At 34.0% G+C, this 16,159-nt stretch overlaps 3 protein-coding genes across 3 annotated transcripts; all 3 read right to left on the bottom strand.

The window, feature by feature from the left end:
* Positions 1–506: 506 nt before the first annotated feature.
* On the bottom strand, positions 507–1,176 carry LOC25495553 (two-component response regulator ORR21). The gene is made up of 3 exons (XM_013595776.1): positions 1,062–1,176; positions 829–978; positions 507–757 (listed from the first exon to the last, which is right to left on the bottom strand). The coding sequence occupies exons 1-3, from the start codon at positions 1,174–1,176 to the stop codon at positions 507–509; spliced, it is 516 nt and encodes a 171-aa protein (XP_013451230.1).
* A 2,590-nt stretch (positions 1,177–3,766) lies between these two features.
* On the bottom strand, positions 3,767–6,013 carry LOC25495552 (probable endo-1,3(4)-beta-glucanase ARB_01444). Its single transcript, XM_013595775.3, has 2 exons — positions 5,989–6,013; positions 3,767–5,854 (listed from the first exon to the last, which is right to left on the bottom strand). Exons 1-2 carry the CDS (start codon positions 6,011–6,013, stop codon positions 3,840–3,842), a joined length of 2,040 nt encoding a protein of 679 aa, XP_013451229.1. The 3' UTR covers positions 3,767–3,839.
* A 2,008-nt stretch (positions 6,014–8,021) lies between these two features.
* On the bottom strand, positions 8,022–10,377 carry LOC25495551 (probable endo-1,3(4)-beta-glucanase ARB_01444). The gene has a single exon (XM_013595774.3). The coding sequence runs from the start codon at positions 10,322–10,324 to the stop codon at positions 8,282–8,284; it is 2,043 nt and encodes a 680-aa protein (XP_013451228.1). The 5' UTR covers positions 10,325–10,377; the 3' UTR covers positions 8,022–8,281.
* Positions 10,378–16,159: the final 5,782 nt, after the last annotated feature.

The raw sequence follows: 16,159 nt of genomic DNA, 5'->3' as shown, positions 1-16,159 counted from the left end.
TTTTTATCACAAATTTCAACAAACCAATTAACAAAATTGAACTCTGATAGTGATAACAACCCTTTTTCTTCTTCTTAGTGATTTACATGTTTATTTTAGTCACAAAACTTTAACCCTATAAACACTATCACCTGCGATCTTTGTTAAACCCTAAAACCTTAAAAATCAACTTGAGTCCGACACCTTTGATCAAAGACGTGTCCGGTGTCGGACAGTGTATGTGTCTGAGTCAGGGGCAGATCTAGACATTTGATACATGTGGGACTAAAATAGTCCATCAATGTATCAAAATTTTAAATTGTCTTTGATTATACACTTCGTTTGTCAAAATAGTCCGTAACATTAAAATACTTCATTAATATTGTCATATTAGTCCTTCAATATATTTACTTATTCTCACTTTATGACTAACAAACAAAGTACAAAATCAGGGACTATTTTAGAATTTTAATACATTGAGAGACTATTATGACTACTTATTACACATTCATGGACCAAAATGGCTATTACCCTTTTTCCGATGTTGCATCTTTTAAGGGTAAATTTGAATCATCTCTTGCCCTTATTTGGCTACCTTCAACCCCCAATTGCTCATTGATTTTATGCTTTTTATTTCCTTTCATCATTTTCCTAACAGCATGATGCCACATATACTTTACTTGATTTTCAGCGAATGGCTTGACAAAACAGTCACAAGCTCCATTTTCAATGGCCTTGATTATTCCATAATTTGTTGATCCTTCAGAACACATCGTCACTGCACATATATGTAACATATATAAATTAATCATGTGATATGATAATATAATTAATTATATATTTACTTACTAATGACAGGAATATTGACTTGTTGTGTCAATTGTTGCAAGAAATCAAATGAATCCATGTCCGGCATTTGAGTTTCAAGTAGTACCAAATCAAAATGCACCTTTTGTGCTATCAAATTCGAGGCTGAAGAAACCGTCGAGCATGTTGTAACTGAAACAAAGATTGAGACTTTCATAGGTTAATATATAATTCAATTAAGAATCAAATAAGGTACCATATATTAATTTACAAACCTTGGTAATTGAATTGAGACAATGTTTTGTCAATAGCATTGAGAAGATCAATATCATGATCAATCACAAGAACTTTAACATTGGCTGGAAACTCATTTCCAAAGGAAAAAGTCATTGTAAAAGAAAAGAATAGTTGTTTGTGAAGTGAAAGAGTGAACAAGAAACCAAACACTATTACTCTTGAGTTGATGATTCAAGTAAGGTGGTTTTAGGGCATATATATAGTTGAAATCCAAAGACTGTAGCTGGATCCAATCGATTAGGCCAGCTGTATAGAGCCTGTATATTGTAAATTCAATGACATAGAGTTGAATGTTAATTTTTTTTATGGTAGAGATTTAATGTTTAAAATCTTATAAAATTAATTATTATTGTATTTTTCTAAATAAATAACGATTATAATAAGAAATAAGAATACCAATTTTACTTAATTGGTCAAAGCGAATTTTCACAAATGACATTCAAATAATTCATTTAATAAAGCTATTAAGGGTGTCGACGTGTCAGTGTCGTGTAAGATGTTTGTGTTAGTGCCTCATAGATTTGGATAAGTTTTGTTCACAGATTCTGATTCAAGAAAAATGAGACGAAGTCGTTGTTATTGCAGATGAATTTAGACCCTCAATAGATTTTGAGGGTCTTGATTGCAATGTTAATTCTGATTCAAGAAAAATAATACTTTGTTCACGAAGATGTTGAGGGTCTTGATTGCAAGGTTGGCTTCAATAGCTGAAGAGGTTTGTTTCCTTGATGTGATTTCAAAAGTTAAAAAGTATTTGAAAGAGATCATTGAGCCTTGGCTTGATGGAACTTTCAAATAAAATGGATTTCTATATGATCAGAAATGGGGAGATATTGTTACCAAACAAAGATGTTCTGCTGACTCTAGTTCTGATTTTGGTTGAGTCTTATTGTTCTCAGCTTCATCGCTAGGGATATTTCCTTTATGGTATTTCTGTTCTTGTAATGATTGATCCATATTGGGGTGAGAAGTATAAGCTTCAAGTTTATTCACTCATGGAAGATTTTATGAACTTGAGCACATGTTCGAACCCAAATCATATGCATCTAAGGTGTTTCGATTGTTATAAAATGCATTCTTGAGCTGTAGGGTTAAGGGTTACAAGAATTGAAAATGGCAGATACCAGAAGGGAGCTAGTGCATATTGTTCTTAATATGGTGATGTGAATGTTGTTGCTAATGGATCAACCCTTAATATTTTTGGAAATTAAAGTAGCTCAGATGTGTTACGAGAAGAAAGTAATATGTTTAGATCAGGGTTTGATAAGTATACACGTTTAAGGTGTTTCGATCAATATAAGTCTTACTCTTCGGCTGAAGGTTTAAAGATGGAAATTCAATGACTAATCTTCTGTGGTGGATACATAGTAGAGGTTGAAGTGTTTAGACATTGAATGGTTTATGATATTTTGAAAGTAATTGAGAAAAATGTTACAATGATTTTGTCCCTTGCAATTAATAACTTGACTTATTATTATTTAAGAGCTTTGCAGTCATTTTTAATTGGTACGACTAGTCCAGTGCTTGTGTCTGATGTCTTAGAATTTTGATGAAATAATGTTTTGAAGGATTAGTGCATTTAATATGGTAATGTTTTACAATAATTATCATCATGCTAATTTGTTTTTCGATTGCTTAGCAGCCATATGAAAATGGAAAGGATCCCAACTAAACAAAAAAATATTGAAAAATAATAAATAAAGGATGATGTATATATGAAGCAAAAAATGAACTTAAATAGTTTAGGAAAGAGGGTTATAATTACTAGTAAATCCCTTTACTTTAAGCCAACAAAGAAATGTTACTAACTACTCAACACAAAAATAGAACATTAAATAATCATCTAAGTGTTATGAATTAGTTTCTCTTGGAGAGACTAGTCTCAGATTGATGAGATGAAGTCATGACACAAATCCAAAATATCACAAAGGGGTTGAGCATTTGGATCAATTTGGAGGACTAATCTCTTTGAACATCGAGCAACAACTGTTTGGTTCGCAAATATTAAATAAACATCGAGCATTTGGTTTGTTTGATTAATAACTGGTAAAGTTTGGAAGTATCAGGTTGGTTTTGGTTGCAGGCTTGGTAGGGTATGAGACTGTGAGTAAATTGAACTAAATTTTGTTGCAAATGTAAATAATATGCAATTGCATTTGAAATCTATTTCTATCTGGAAGATTAGCTTTGTTAGTTTCAATTCAACAGAGGCAAGTAAATATAATTTTGAAGACAATTTCTCAACTGATGTTGGGCTGCAGATTAAGGCTTGTGTACTGTCATATTCTGTCTTGTGCATGGTTTCACAGGCTACGAAGATTTAAGTCGTAATCGGAATCGTTTTGAGTTGCAGCAGCGTAGCCGAATTGCTGCCGTAAGAGGTCATAGGTGTTTAGTTTAGTGATTTTTAGGCATGATTTGTTTTTTGCTTTAAACATTCAATCCAAAGCCTTAATTTGATCTTCCTTTTATGTACCACTAGTTTTTCTTGTGAGTAAAGCAGATTAGCAAGGTGGTGAATAATCAATGTGCCTAATTCAAGAACATTCAGTTATACAAATTGACTGAGAAATATAGCAGAAGTAGAAAGTAGTACTAAGATAAACTAGAAAAAAAAATCTAAATACTACAATTATAAAAATGAAACTTGTTGGAATATGAATTAAGCAATATAAAAGCCACTTAATTTATCATCAATATATTATATCCTTTTCTTTCTTACAAGTTTCTTCCAAAATATCATAACCATTCACACTTCAATCTCTGCTGTGAATCCACCACAACAGATTACTCAATGAATTCCCATCATCAAAACCACTTAACTTTCTAATCTTCTCCAAAGCATCACCCTTATCATAAATTCCCTTTAAAGCATACACAAATCCCTTCCATCCTTCACCAACACCATCACTTTCCAAATCAGGCAACACCCATTCCACAACATCCTTCACAAATTCAACATCAGAAAACAACATTTCTGAAATAGGAAGCAATGGTAAAACCTGAATGCCAAGCAAACATTGTTTAGCACCAAGATAACCAAACCAAAGTTCGATATCTCTCTTATTCGACCAAACAAGACCGACCATCCTGTTCTGTTTTGTAAATTCTTCCTCGTATAGCTTCCCTCCCACTTTCACATGATACCACATTTTAGATGCTTGAATTTCGAAAGCAGTTAGGGTTGACCAAATAGCAACAACATTGGCATCACCATATGCTAAGCCAAGCAAGGTAGCAGAATAATATGCATTAATAGCTTCACTACTACCCTTTTGATATCTTCCATTTTCATACTCAGCTAATCCTCCAGCCCAAGAATGGAGCTTGTAAAGATCAAAACATCTTAGGCGCGTGTAATTCGGATTCAAACAAGTGCTGGAGTTCATGAAATCTTCCATGAGTGCATAAGCTTGAGGCTTATACTTTCTTCCCCAATCGGGATCAAGTTTAGCAAGAACAGCAATACCATAAAGGAAATATCCTAAATGATTAAGCTGAGCATTATAAATTTCCGAACCTAAACAATCGTTAGATTCATCACATTCTTTTCTGGTAACAATTCCACCCCAACTTTTATCATATAGAAAACCATTTTCACTAAAAGTTCCATCAAGCCAAGGCTCAATAGTTTCCTTCAAGAACATCTTAATCTTAACCTTTGGAATCAAATCAAAGACGAAAACCTCTTCAGCTATTATTGCTAACCTTGCAGCTCTAGCAATCAACTTTCCATAAGAATAAGACGATGTTGTTGATATATCTGATGAATTTAGATCCTCAACATCTTTCAAAAGTGCTGAAACAATTTCTTTATGGTATTCTTTCTTAACACCATTTGAAGAATGCCAAGTTACAGAAACAGGATCAGTTTTCAAAAACCATGAATCACCAATGACACCAACAAGGTCTCCATCAATGCTTTTATACTTAAAATCACTCAAAATAGTAACATCACAATCAATAGTGTCACACAAAAGTTGAATATGTAAAGGGTGTGCTAACAGTAGCAAATCACCTGAACCCTTCTTCTGCCATTTATACTCAACACAGAATTGTGTTGTAAAAACAGCATTACCACTCACAGGGTAACAACAACTGAACCTATCAAGAGCAGCTTCAGTTTTTGAATCAGAATCCGGAAACAAAGCTATTCTAATAATGCCAGAAAACTCCTCAGAAGTAGCTATATACCTATGACCGTGACTCAAGTTTATCGGTGTAGAAGCATACAAAATCCAACTTTGACCATTGTTAAGGTAAAATGTAAACTTTGTAAGGGAATCGTTCGAATAAAAAGAAAGAATATCATGGCTTGTAGTGAAAGAAAGATGGGTTAGTTGTGTGACAGAAAATGTCAAAAAAGGACTTCCCCTAACAAGAAAAAAACGTAAATTTGAAGAAGGGATTTCCAAGGTAACACTGAGGTCATTGTAAGAAGAGATTATGTGTTTTTCGTTGGAAGTTTTTGTAGAAGAAGTTATGGTAAGATCAGCATTGAAAACTTGGGATATAACAGAAGAGTTTAAGAAACGTGATGGGTAAGAAACAGAAAGTGATGAGTTTGATGATTTAATGAGGTATGGATGAATATATTCAGGTTGGTCACCGTTTTTGAGAACAAAGTTTTGGAAGAAAGAGTTTGTAGGGAGGGGTTTGGATAGTAAATTTGGAGAGAAGAATTTGGAGGGGTCAGGGTGGACAGTGGAATCAAATTTGATGGGTAAGAAATATTTTGAAAATCGAATCAAATTTGAAACTTGATAATTATCTTGTTGAATTTGATTTATAAAATGAATGAGTTGAATTTGACTTAATAATTAAATGAGTTGAACTTCATCTATTGTATATATAGACACACTATATAATTTTCTCCCAAAATATGGTTAAGAGGGAAGAACTCACCTAAGTTTGCATGCAACTTACTCATTGATTTGCTAACTCATTTTCTTAATTACACATCATTACATCCTTTGATTTTCGGCAAATAACAAATTTAATTGACTGAGACATTTTCTTGATCAATTTTTGATAAAATCACTAATGATATTGACTTGGGACTTGAAAGTGTGCTTCTTCACAAGGTCTTAGGTTCGATTATCTCCGGCGCCAATTTAAGTGGGTTAATTTAGCTTGTTTAAAAAAAAAATCTTGATAAAATCTCTCTAAATAAATATGAATGCTCCTTCCTTAATATATCTTGAAATGTCCACGTAGCGTTTAAGTTCTTTTGTTTAGTCGGTTTGGCTATCAAGTACTTTACTTTCATATGACATTCGTTTGTTACTATTTTATTTTAAGTACACCTTGGATTATAATTGTTTAATTTTTTTTTTTCCCTTAAAAAAAAAAAAAGAAGGAGACTATTTTATAATTGATCGAAAAGCTAAGAAGATTGTACTAGCCTATTGAGTTAAATTTTTGGTTATGCTACGCTATGAATGATTCTATTGTTCTTTTTTGTTTCAATTCATATATTGAACTTGATATAACACCATGATTTTGTTGTTCTTTTTTGTTTCGATTTATATTATGTACTTATGCTTTAATCAATTTTAGACACACATTATGCTTATATGATTTGTTAATTTATAATTTATTTTTGGCTTCTTACAAAAAACAATAATCAAAATAAACTTAGCCTTTATGGAGACATCCTTCAATAAGGTATTGTCTTCTCTTCATGTTGCTGTTTTTTTTTTTTTTTATCTAAACATTTTGTAAGCTTTGACATTTATCTAATAGTTTTTTTTTTAAGGGTGTTTGAAATAGTTTTGATGGTCATTTCACATATTAATTGAAGCTTTTGTTGGAGGGGCGTTTCTTTGTTATGTTAATTATTGTCTTTACCTTTTTTTTTCCAACTATCTCAACAAAATTAGTCAAATCAAATTGTGCAAGTAATATATTGTGCTAACTTTGTTCAACTGTGCATTTTCTTTTACAATCATTGAGAACGAAAGATGAACTATATTTTGAATTTCCAATTTTTTATTTACAAGGGTTTAAAGTAGCTTTGCTTCAACTGGATCATTAATTTTTTTTATTGATACACGATATTTTTTCTTTAATAAGAAGATATATATGTGAACCTCTAAAGAAAAAAGAAGATACTACATGTGAAATATATGTATGATAGTGTAGTAATTACTCCATTTACTGCTAAAATAGTTGAATATTTTTTAAGAGAATATCTCATCATCGTTAATTTTCTTTTCATAGAATAATATTTTAAAGACTACCCCTATTTTCAGAAAATTGTCACTAAAACTTAGCATTTGTTGATTCTCTTCCCTTTTCTTTCTTATTTGTCCCATCCTTTTTTGCATTCCATTTTATTTTTGTTTTCAAATATTTTGGTTTTTTCATGTTGCCATGATGTGTATCAATCGAATAGATAGCCTTCTAAATTATTTAGACGCCAATGCAACATCTCCATGATTTCACCATACAATTCTTGGTGGAAGCAGACGTATCCAATGTGGGAGTGGGCGGCGTACTAATGCAGGATAGCCACCCATCGCGTTCTTTAGCAAGAAATTGACATTTTTACCCCTGTCTTCATCTTCATCTCATAATAAAGACGAGGCTATTTTTGTTCATTCCCATGCCATTTTGCTAATTTGATGACTTGGTAGTGATTAAGTTGGTCAAAGGACGAAATTTTAAATGATTAAACAATGCAAGGTAAATTGCCAGGATTAGCGATTACAAAGACTAATTTTTAAATGACGCCTAATTGCAAGGACGAAACACATCATTAAGCCAATTAATAACATAAATTGCACAATAGCATAAGCCAAATAAATTATTATCTAACACTAGCACTATTATAAAGTATGAATCCCCTTTCACAAACCTGATAAAATATACAAACAAATACTATATTATGGTCATCTTTTTATATATTAGTTTGACTCTAGGCATAGTTTTACAGATTGCATTAAATACAAATACTATATTATTTTGCAAGGTATACAAAATGGGAATAAAGCAAGACAATCTGGCAATGTGAATTGAATACAAAAGTCACAGCACACAACTATTTTTAATTCATACAAGGAATCTATGAAATGAAATTATGATACAATACATGAAATGAAAGCAATCATGATACAATACATGAAATGAAATTATGATAACAAATTTACTCTCATTTTAGCAGTAAAAACTAAAATGGTAGGTAACCAAATATTTCTTATTCATCGTCACCACCTTCACCTCTACTATGAATCCACCACAAAAGATTAGTCAAAGAGTTTCCACCATCAAAACCATTCAAGCTTCTTATCTTCTTCAATGCACTTTCATTATCATAAATTCCTTCCAATGCATACCGAAATCCCGTCCATCTGTTTTCAGCACCTAACGTTTTGAAAGGAGGCAATGCCCACTCAACAAGTTCTTTCACATAATCAACATCAGAAAATAAAACTTCAGAAATTGGACACAATGGTAAAACATGAACACCAAGCATACTTTCACACTCACGAAACGGACATGGTGCAGTCCAAACACTACTCTCTCTCTTATTAGACCTCAAAATTCCCACTATCCTATTCTCTTTTGTAAACTCTTCATCATACAATTTCCCATTCTTTTTAACATGCCACCACATTTTGGTTCCAAGAATTTCCAATGATGTTAGTGTTGATGCAATTGACACAAGTTGAGGATCACCATATGCCATTCCCATTAAGGCTGCAGCATAGTATGCATTCACAGCTTCACTAGTACTCTCTTGATACCTTCCATGTTCAGAGTTGGTTAGCCCTACGGCCCACGAATGTAACATGTAAAGATCGAAAAACCTTAAACGCGTATAATTTGAGTTCGATTTTAAACTTAAGTTCATAAAGTCTTCCATAAGTGAATAGGATTGTTTCTTATACTTCCTACCCCATGCTGGATCAATCTTAACAAGCACTGCAATTCCATAAAGAAAATATCCTAATTGATAATGATGATCATTATACGCTCCGTCTCCCAAATCACTACTAAAAACGAAAGCACCTTCCTCCTGTGTAATAATTCCTCCCCATTTTTTGTCATACAGAAATCCATTTCCGTTAAAAGTTCCATCAAGCCATGGTTCAATTGTTTCCTTCAAAAAGCTTCTGACTTTTTGAATAGCGTCAACGAAAAAAAATTCTTCAGCTATCAATGCTAACCTTGCTGCTCTTGCAATCAATTGTCCATAGAAGTAAGATGAAGTAATTGATGTTATTGCTGATGAATTTAAACCTTCAACATCTTTTAAAAGCGACGAAACAATTTCATCATGTGATTCTTCTTTTATACCTTTGCTTGAATGCCAAGTTACAGAAATCGGATCGGTTTTCAAAATCCATGAATCACCAACAACACCAACAAGGTCTCCATCAATGCTTTGATACTTGAAATCATCCAAAACAGTTACATCACTTTTACTTTTAGATAAAAGTTGAATATGAAGAGGGTGTGCTAACAATAACAAATCACCTGAACCTTTCTTCTCAAACTTATACTCAAGACAAAACGTTTCACTAAGTTTAGCATCACCTGATAAAGGGTAACAAGAACTAAACCTATCAAGAATAGCCTTGTATTTCGGATCGGAATTTGGCAACAAAGCGATCCGAATTATACCAGAAAAGGCCTTAGAAGTAATCTTAAAAGTTTCATGACTCAACTTGATTGGTGAGGAAGTGTATAAAACCCATGTTTGATTATTGCTATGCTGAATGGTGAACTTTGTACGGGACCAATTTGAAGTAACTGAACGAATGTCATAACTGGTGGAAATGAGAAGGTGACTTGGTTTTGTTACAGAGAAAGTCAAATATGGACTTCCTCTAACAAGAAAGAAACTGAGATTAGTAGCAGGATAATCTAAGGTAACACCAAGATCACTATAAGAAGTGATTACGTGTCTTCCATCATAAAGTGGACTCAAGTTCTTCTGTATAGTAGATACAGTGACACCAATATCGTCGTCTTTGACTTCCTGGTATAGGAATGAAGAATTGGAATAGCGAGATGGGTATGAAAAAGAAAGTGATGAGTTTGTTGATCTGATGAGGTAAGGATGGATGTATTCAGGTGTTTCACCCTCTCTGAGAGAAAAGTTTTGGAAGAAAGAGTTTGTGGGGAGGGGTGTAGATAGAAGATTTGGGGAGAAGAACTTGGAGGGATCAGGGATGCGAGATGAATTTGTCTCTGGGAAGATAAAAGAAGTGTTGTTTTGTATAGTAGAAGACATTGTGTATGATTATGATGGTGAATGGTTATTGTAGTAGAGATGAATGTTTTATTTAAGTCAATGGTTTTGTATGATTATGTGAACACATTGAACAACATCATGCAACATCAGGAACATAAACAAAAGAAGGAATGATGTTGACATTTATTTTTGGGAACAACGTTAACAACTTTTGGTTGTTACAATCCATGAACATGTAATCAACAAAAGTATTTGAACAAGTAACACTAACACAAAATTTGGAACACATTTAATATAAAAAAATATATAAAAACGTGCAAATCTGGGCGTGGTAGATGTGCAACGTAAACATGCATGGGTTGCGCAACACGGTTGGATATCGAGCAAACGACCAAAATCATCTCAAGGCGGTGTTTCTGTGCGGTAGCGCATGGGTAATCTTCCTTAAGTGGGAGGGTGGAAATAGGTCAGATAGCTCGTTAGGGCCCTATGGCTAAGTCTACTTAAAACATGACTCGGCCTAACTCGTTTATTAAAATAAGATAGGCTTAAGCTTTTTAAAAATCTCATTAATATAAACAGGTCAACTTTGAAGATTATGTGTTGAGTGTAGTTCTTTCTTACCTTGATATTTTAGTATTATTATCAATTTATCATCATTGACTACTATTATATCTACAACTTCTCATGTACATGTTAACATATTGAACATTGATAGACTTTTAGCAAGTGTACTAAAACTATCGAAGTAATAAAATTTATAAGTTCGTATCTACAAGGACTGTGTTAATCTCAATTTTATAATAAGGTAATATCTAGGATGTGTAAATTATTTTAAAATTAAATAAACAGAAAATAAAGATAGTTTTGGAAAAGATAGGGGGGGGGAGAGAGAGAGAGAGAGAGAGAGAGAGAGAGAGAGAGAGAGAGAGAGAGAGAGAGAGAGAGAGAGAGAGAGAGAGAGAGAGAGAGAGAGAGAGAGAGAGAGAGAGAGAGAGAGAGAGAGAGAGAGAGAGAGAGAGAGAGAGAGAGAGATGAGATCAGGTCTTTCGAATCATCTATATTCCCCTAATTGATATACTGCACCTATTCTTATGAATGATTCTCTAGTTCCACGATAGTTAACAAAATAGTCTTAATCAATCCCTTGAGTTAGGACTCTCTTCTCAAACTACATCCCCTAATTCCTTAGGTGGTCTAATAATCTTTGAAGGTTTTAAGTACGTTAACCTAATATCACTAATAAACGATTATTCATTCGTAGACTAACCATGTTTATTAGAACAATTCAATTAGGTCTAAGTCGAAAGCTATGGTCAGTAGTCATTCATTCTCATGAAATCATGTTTATATATATGGTGTCAATATATAAAAAGTATTAAGAACAATTGAATTGAGTAAAAACTAGATTGTCATTCACAATAAATAGAGGTCACAACAACATGGTTCAATTAGGGTTACAAAGAATCATTTCATACCTAATCTCTAAGAGATTTAGCTACTCATAATTGAGTTTACAAATAGCATAATCAATAATAGAATTAAAACATACATGAACTGATAGAAGGTTGAAGAAATCGCCTTCCTAGCCGTCTTTAGGTCTCAAAATCTCACTTTGCTCTCTCCAAATCGTAACCCTTGTCTTCAGAATAGACGTCAGCTTAAATAGGCTCAGAAATTCGCCCAAAATCGTGTCACGTTTTAAGTAAATCGTGACACGTTTTTACAAACAGCTGAAGAAATCGTGTCACGTTTTTGCAATCGTGACACGTTTTGCCCCAACGTCGAGAGCATGTTTTTCTGGTCTGGTAAAATCGTGTCACGTTTTGGCAAATCGTGACACATTTTTGGCGTTTTTTCAGCATCTTCAATTTTTCCTGTTTTTCGCACTTTATCATGCTCAAAATAACTCTGAACTCCAATATTCTTCAGAAAATTACTCTCTTCAAAATCTTCAACTTTTCATGTTTTCCTTGCTGTTTAAGCTTGCTTGTGAACTCAAAAGATCATGAATTTACAATAAAAATAACGAAATGACTGCTATCTCAAACATCATCATGCAACATCAATAACATAAATAAAAGAACGAATGATGTTGACATTTATTTCAGGGAACAACATTAACAACTTTTGGTTGTTACAATCCGTGAACATGTAAACAACAAAAATGTTTGGACAAATAACATTAACACAAAACCAGGAAGACATTTAACAACGACAAACTATACAAACGTACAAATCTACATATTGAAACATGCTCAACGGGAAAAAGGAGAAAGATTAAGAAAGTATTGAAAACTTACCGAGTAACGACAACGGCGACAAGAAGACACTACATAAAAAATTGGTAAATTAGGGCGGTTTTATTACGGCAGTTCCAAAAACCGCCACTTTAAACAGTACATTACGGTAGTTTTTGAAGACGCCGGTTTTACCCGGCCTTAGACAAAATTGTATCTAACAATTCAAAACGCACATTATGGCGATTTCAGTCCCTCGGTATTCTCAATATTTTTTCTCAAATTCAGGCTTTAACATTTTACTTTCTCTCTTCCCAGTAGTTAGTGAAATTATCCCTCCCTTTTCTTCCCTCGTTCTTACTTGAATTAATTCTTTACTAGATTGAGGCCCGCGCGTTGCACAGTTGTTGATTTTTTTTATTTTTTTATGGAAATACAAATTAGTTATATGTATTTTAAAATGTAACACGTAAAAAGATTTTATAAGGGACACATATGTATGTTTTGGTATAGATTTAAGGAAAATTATCATTTCAACTTACATTTCTTTTGCATCTAAAATATTATTTAACACAGTTTGGAAAAGGTGCTTTTTATTCAATCAATTATATATTGACAACTTATTAAATAATTTTATTTTGATGTGATGAAATTGTTGAGACATTTACATAAATATATTTGATATTTGTGTTAGGCTATGAAGGTGAATTGAACAATAGAGAATATAATCAATAATATGCAAGTGAGTTATTTGTTGACAGTCTCTTCTGATTGTCTGTCTTTTTCTTAAACATGGTAAAATGTGTTTTTGTTCAATATATAAAAGAGAAAGTAGTAAAGAATTTTTTATGAGCACAAAGTATTGGTTTTATTCAAAATAAATGAGATTATTATAGAAAAAAGATGCAACGAGATTATTACACATATTTATTCAATAGAAAAGATAATAGTGAAGTAGTTGCTAATAAATAAGAAAGGGGAAACATATGGAGATTGACGGAGATCAACAACTATAGACCAAGCAATTCGATTGAAGAGGTGCACAGAGGATATGAATGATTGGGGTCGTAAGCTTCAGAACAAATACAGAGTAGCCGTTGAGGAGTGCCGAGAGGAATTGGAAAGAATGAGGGGCAGCATGCATGATTTCCAAAGTGTGTGATATGCGGAGGTTAGTAATCGAATGGAAACTTTATTGGCGCAAGAAAAAGCATTATGGAAACATAGGACAAAGGTGTATTGGCTAAAAGATGGTGACACAAACTTGCGGTTTTTTCATGCTATGGCTACCACCAATAAGAGGCAAAACAATATCACAAATTTGAGTAGGGATGATGGGGAAATGGTTATGTCGCAGCAAGAGTGGTGCGGAGTAGCTAATAATTATTTTGTTGAATTATTTGACAAGGCGGAATGATGGCTGATACGGAGTTGGAATACATCAATCCGGTAATGACAGATGAAGATAATGGTATGCTTATATACCCATTCCAAATTGCAAAATTCAAAAAGGAATTTTTCTATATGAATTCCGATAAAGCACCAGGACCGGATGGGCTGAACCCGACTTTTTATTAGAGATTTTGGCATTTGTATGTGTGGAGTTGTATCATGTAGCTACCACTTGGTTGATTAATGGAGACTATGCGTGATCTTGTGCCCATTTCACTATGCAATGTCATCTACAAGGCATTTCCAAGGCACTTCTTCAAATAGGATCAAATCTTTACTACCTAAATGCATATAGAGCAATCTGCATTTGTTGAAAATCAGTCAATTATTGACAATGTCATGGTAGCCTATGAGATTGTCCATCATATGAAATGTAAAAAGAAAGGAAGGGTGGGAGAGGTTGTGAGGAAGATTGATATAAGTAACGCATATGATAGAGTTTAATGGGATTATCTGAAGGAAATTATGAGGAGAATGGGTCTCCATGATATTTTGGTGAAATGGATGAGTATGTGTATGAACAGTGTTAATTATCAAGTGATTGTTAATGGGGAGAGAGTGAGACCTATTATCCCAAAGAGAGGTCTTCGACAGGGTGACCCACTGTCACCTTATCTGTTCATAATTTGTGTGGAGGGTCTCTCTGCACAATTAAAGAAAGCTGAAGCGAGAGTGGATATTCATGGTGTGAAGTTGTGTCGAGGAGCACTAATCCTCACACACCTTTTATTTGCTGACGATTGTTTCATTTTTTGCAAGGCAAATATGCAAGAAAGTATAAAGTTGAAAGAAATATTACAATCTTATGAAGCTATGTCAGAACAAGCCATTAATTTCCGAAAGCCAGAAATCTTCAGCAAAAACACCTCAGAGGCGGATAGATCGCAGTCAAAAATGTCTTATAGGTATAAAAAAGTATTGGAACCATAAAGTATTTGGGCATGCCATCCATGATTGGGTGAAACAAGAGGGAAAATTTCGGGTATCTCAGAGACGGGGTATGGAGGAAAATTCAACAATGGTTCGGTAAGCATCTTTCAAAAGCAGGACGAGAGGTTTTGATCAAATTTGTGACACAAGCAATTCCCACATATTGTATGAGCACTTTCTTATTACCAACAACATTGGGGGAGGAGATTCAAATAATGATTAACTCTTTCTGGTGGGGATTGAATAGGAGGCAAGGCAAAGGCATTGATTGGCTTAGTTGGGATAAATTAACAACGCGCAAGGAGTATGGGTTTTCGACACTTGTTTGGCTTTAATTTGTCTACGCTAGGGAAGCAAGGGTGAAAATTGTTAACTCACCCAAATACTATCTTAACTCGGATTTACAAAGCTAGATTTTTTCCATGGACTAATTTTTTGGGGACTCGTCTAGGCCATAACCCAAGTTTTATTTGGTGTAGTATATTTGGTTCACAGGTGTTAGTTAGAGGAGATCAAAGGTGGAGGGTTGGTAACGGGAAGAGTATATCGATTTGGAAAGACCCTTGACTGCGTACGGATGGAAACTCATGCATCTCAACTTCGGTAGTACAGGGAGCCGAACATTGGAAGGTGGCAGATATGATAGTTACGCAAGGTCAAAGTTGGAATTGTGGGATTGTTAATGCGCTATTCAATGACAGAGACAAAGAGGAGATTCTAAAAGTGGTCATATCTAATCCGGAGGGGGAAGACAAAACTTATTTGGAAGTTTAATAAAAAAAAAGGTTTCTACACGGTAAAGTCGGCCTATAATATGCAATGGAAAGTCTAAATGATAATGAAGAGTAGCGGATGTCGGGAGATTGGATGAGAATGTGGAACTTACAGCTGCTTCGATGAGTCAAAGTGTTCCTATGGTGGGCTCGTAGGGGAGTTTTACCAACGCGTATGCGACTCCAAGATAGAGGAGTACCGTGTACAGATTGCTGCCCTCATTGCGAGAATAGTTGCGAAAATGATTGACACTGGGTTATAGGTTGCGAGGCTGCCAAACTAGTGTGGCAAGTTGCTGGCCTGCGGGAATTAGTATGAGACGCTGCTGCTGCTGTTTCTAACTTTGCAGAATGCATTTTTCGGTTATTGTGCAGGGTTCCGATCAAACATGTCAAGATATCGCGATGATGTTATGGTGTTTATGGCGTAGAAGGAATAATAAAGTGTAGGAAGGTGATATGAAAGAAGTGCGGCTGGT

Source organism: Medicago truncatula, chromosome 6 (genome assembly GCF_003473485.1).
Source record: "Medicago truncatula cultivar Jemalong A17 chromosome 6, MtrunA17r5.0-ANR, whole genome shotgun sequence".
Lineage (NCBI taxonomy): Eukaryota > Viridiplantae > Streptophyta > Magnoliopsida > Fabales > Fabaceae > Medicago > Medicago truncatula.
This window is presented reverse-complemented; position numbering and strand designations above follow the sequence as displayed.

Excerpts from the sequence above, each read along its gene's own strand:
- LOC25495551 (XM_013595774.3), bottom strand. The coding sequence starts at position 10,324 with ATGTCTTCTACTATACAAAACAACACTTCTTTTATCTTCCCAGAGACA.
- LOC25495553 (XM_013595776.1), bottom strand. The coding sequence starts at position 1,176 with ATGACTTTTTCCTTTGGAAATGAGTTTCCAGCCAATGTTAAAGTTCTT. Across the intron at positions 979-1,061 it reads GTCTCAATTCAATTACCAAG|TTACAACATGCTCGACGGTT; the intron begins GTTTGTAAATTA and ends TCTTTGTTTCAG. Across the intron at positions 758-828 it reads AGTCAATATTCCTGTCATTA|TGACGATGTGTTCTGAAGGA; the intron begins GTAAGTAAATAT and ends ATATATGTGCAG.
- LOC25495552 (XM_013595775.3), bottom strand. The coding sequence starts at position 6,013 with ATGAGTAAGTTGCATGCAAACTTAG. Across the intron at positions 5,855-5,988 it reads TAAGTTGCATGCAAACTTAG|ATAATTATCAAGTTTCAAAT; the intron begins GTGAGTTCTTCC and ends AAATTCAACAAG.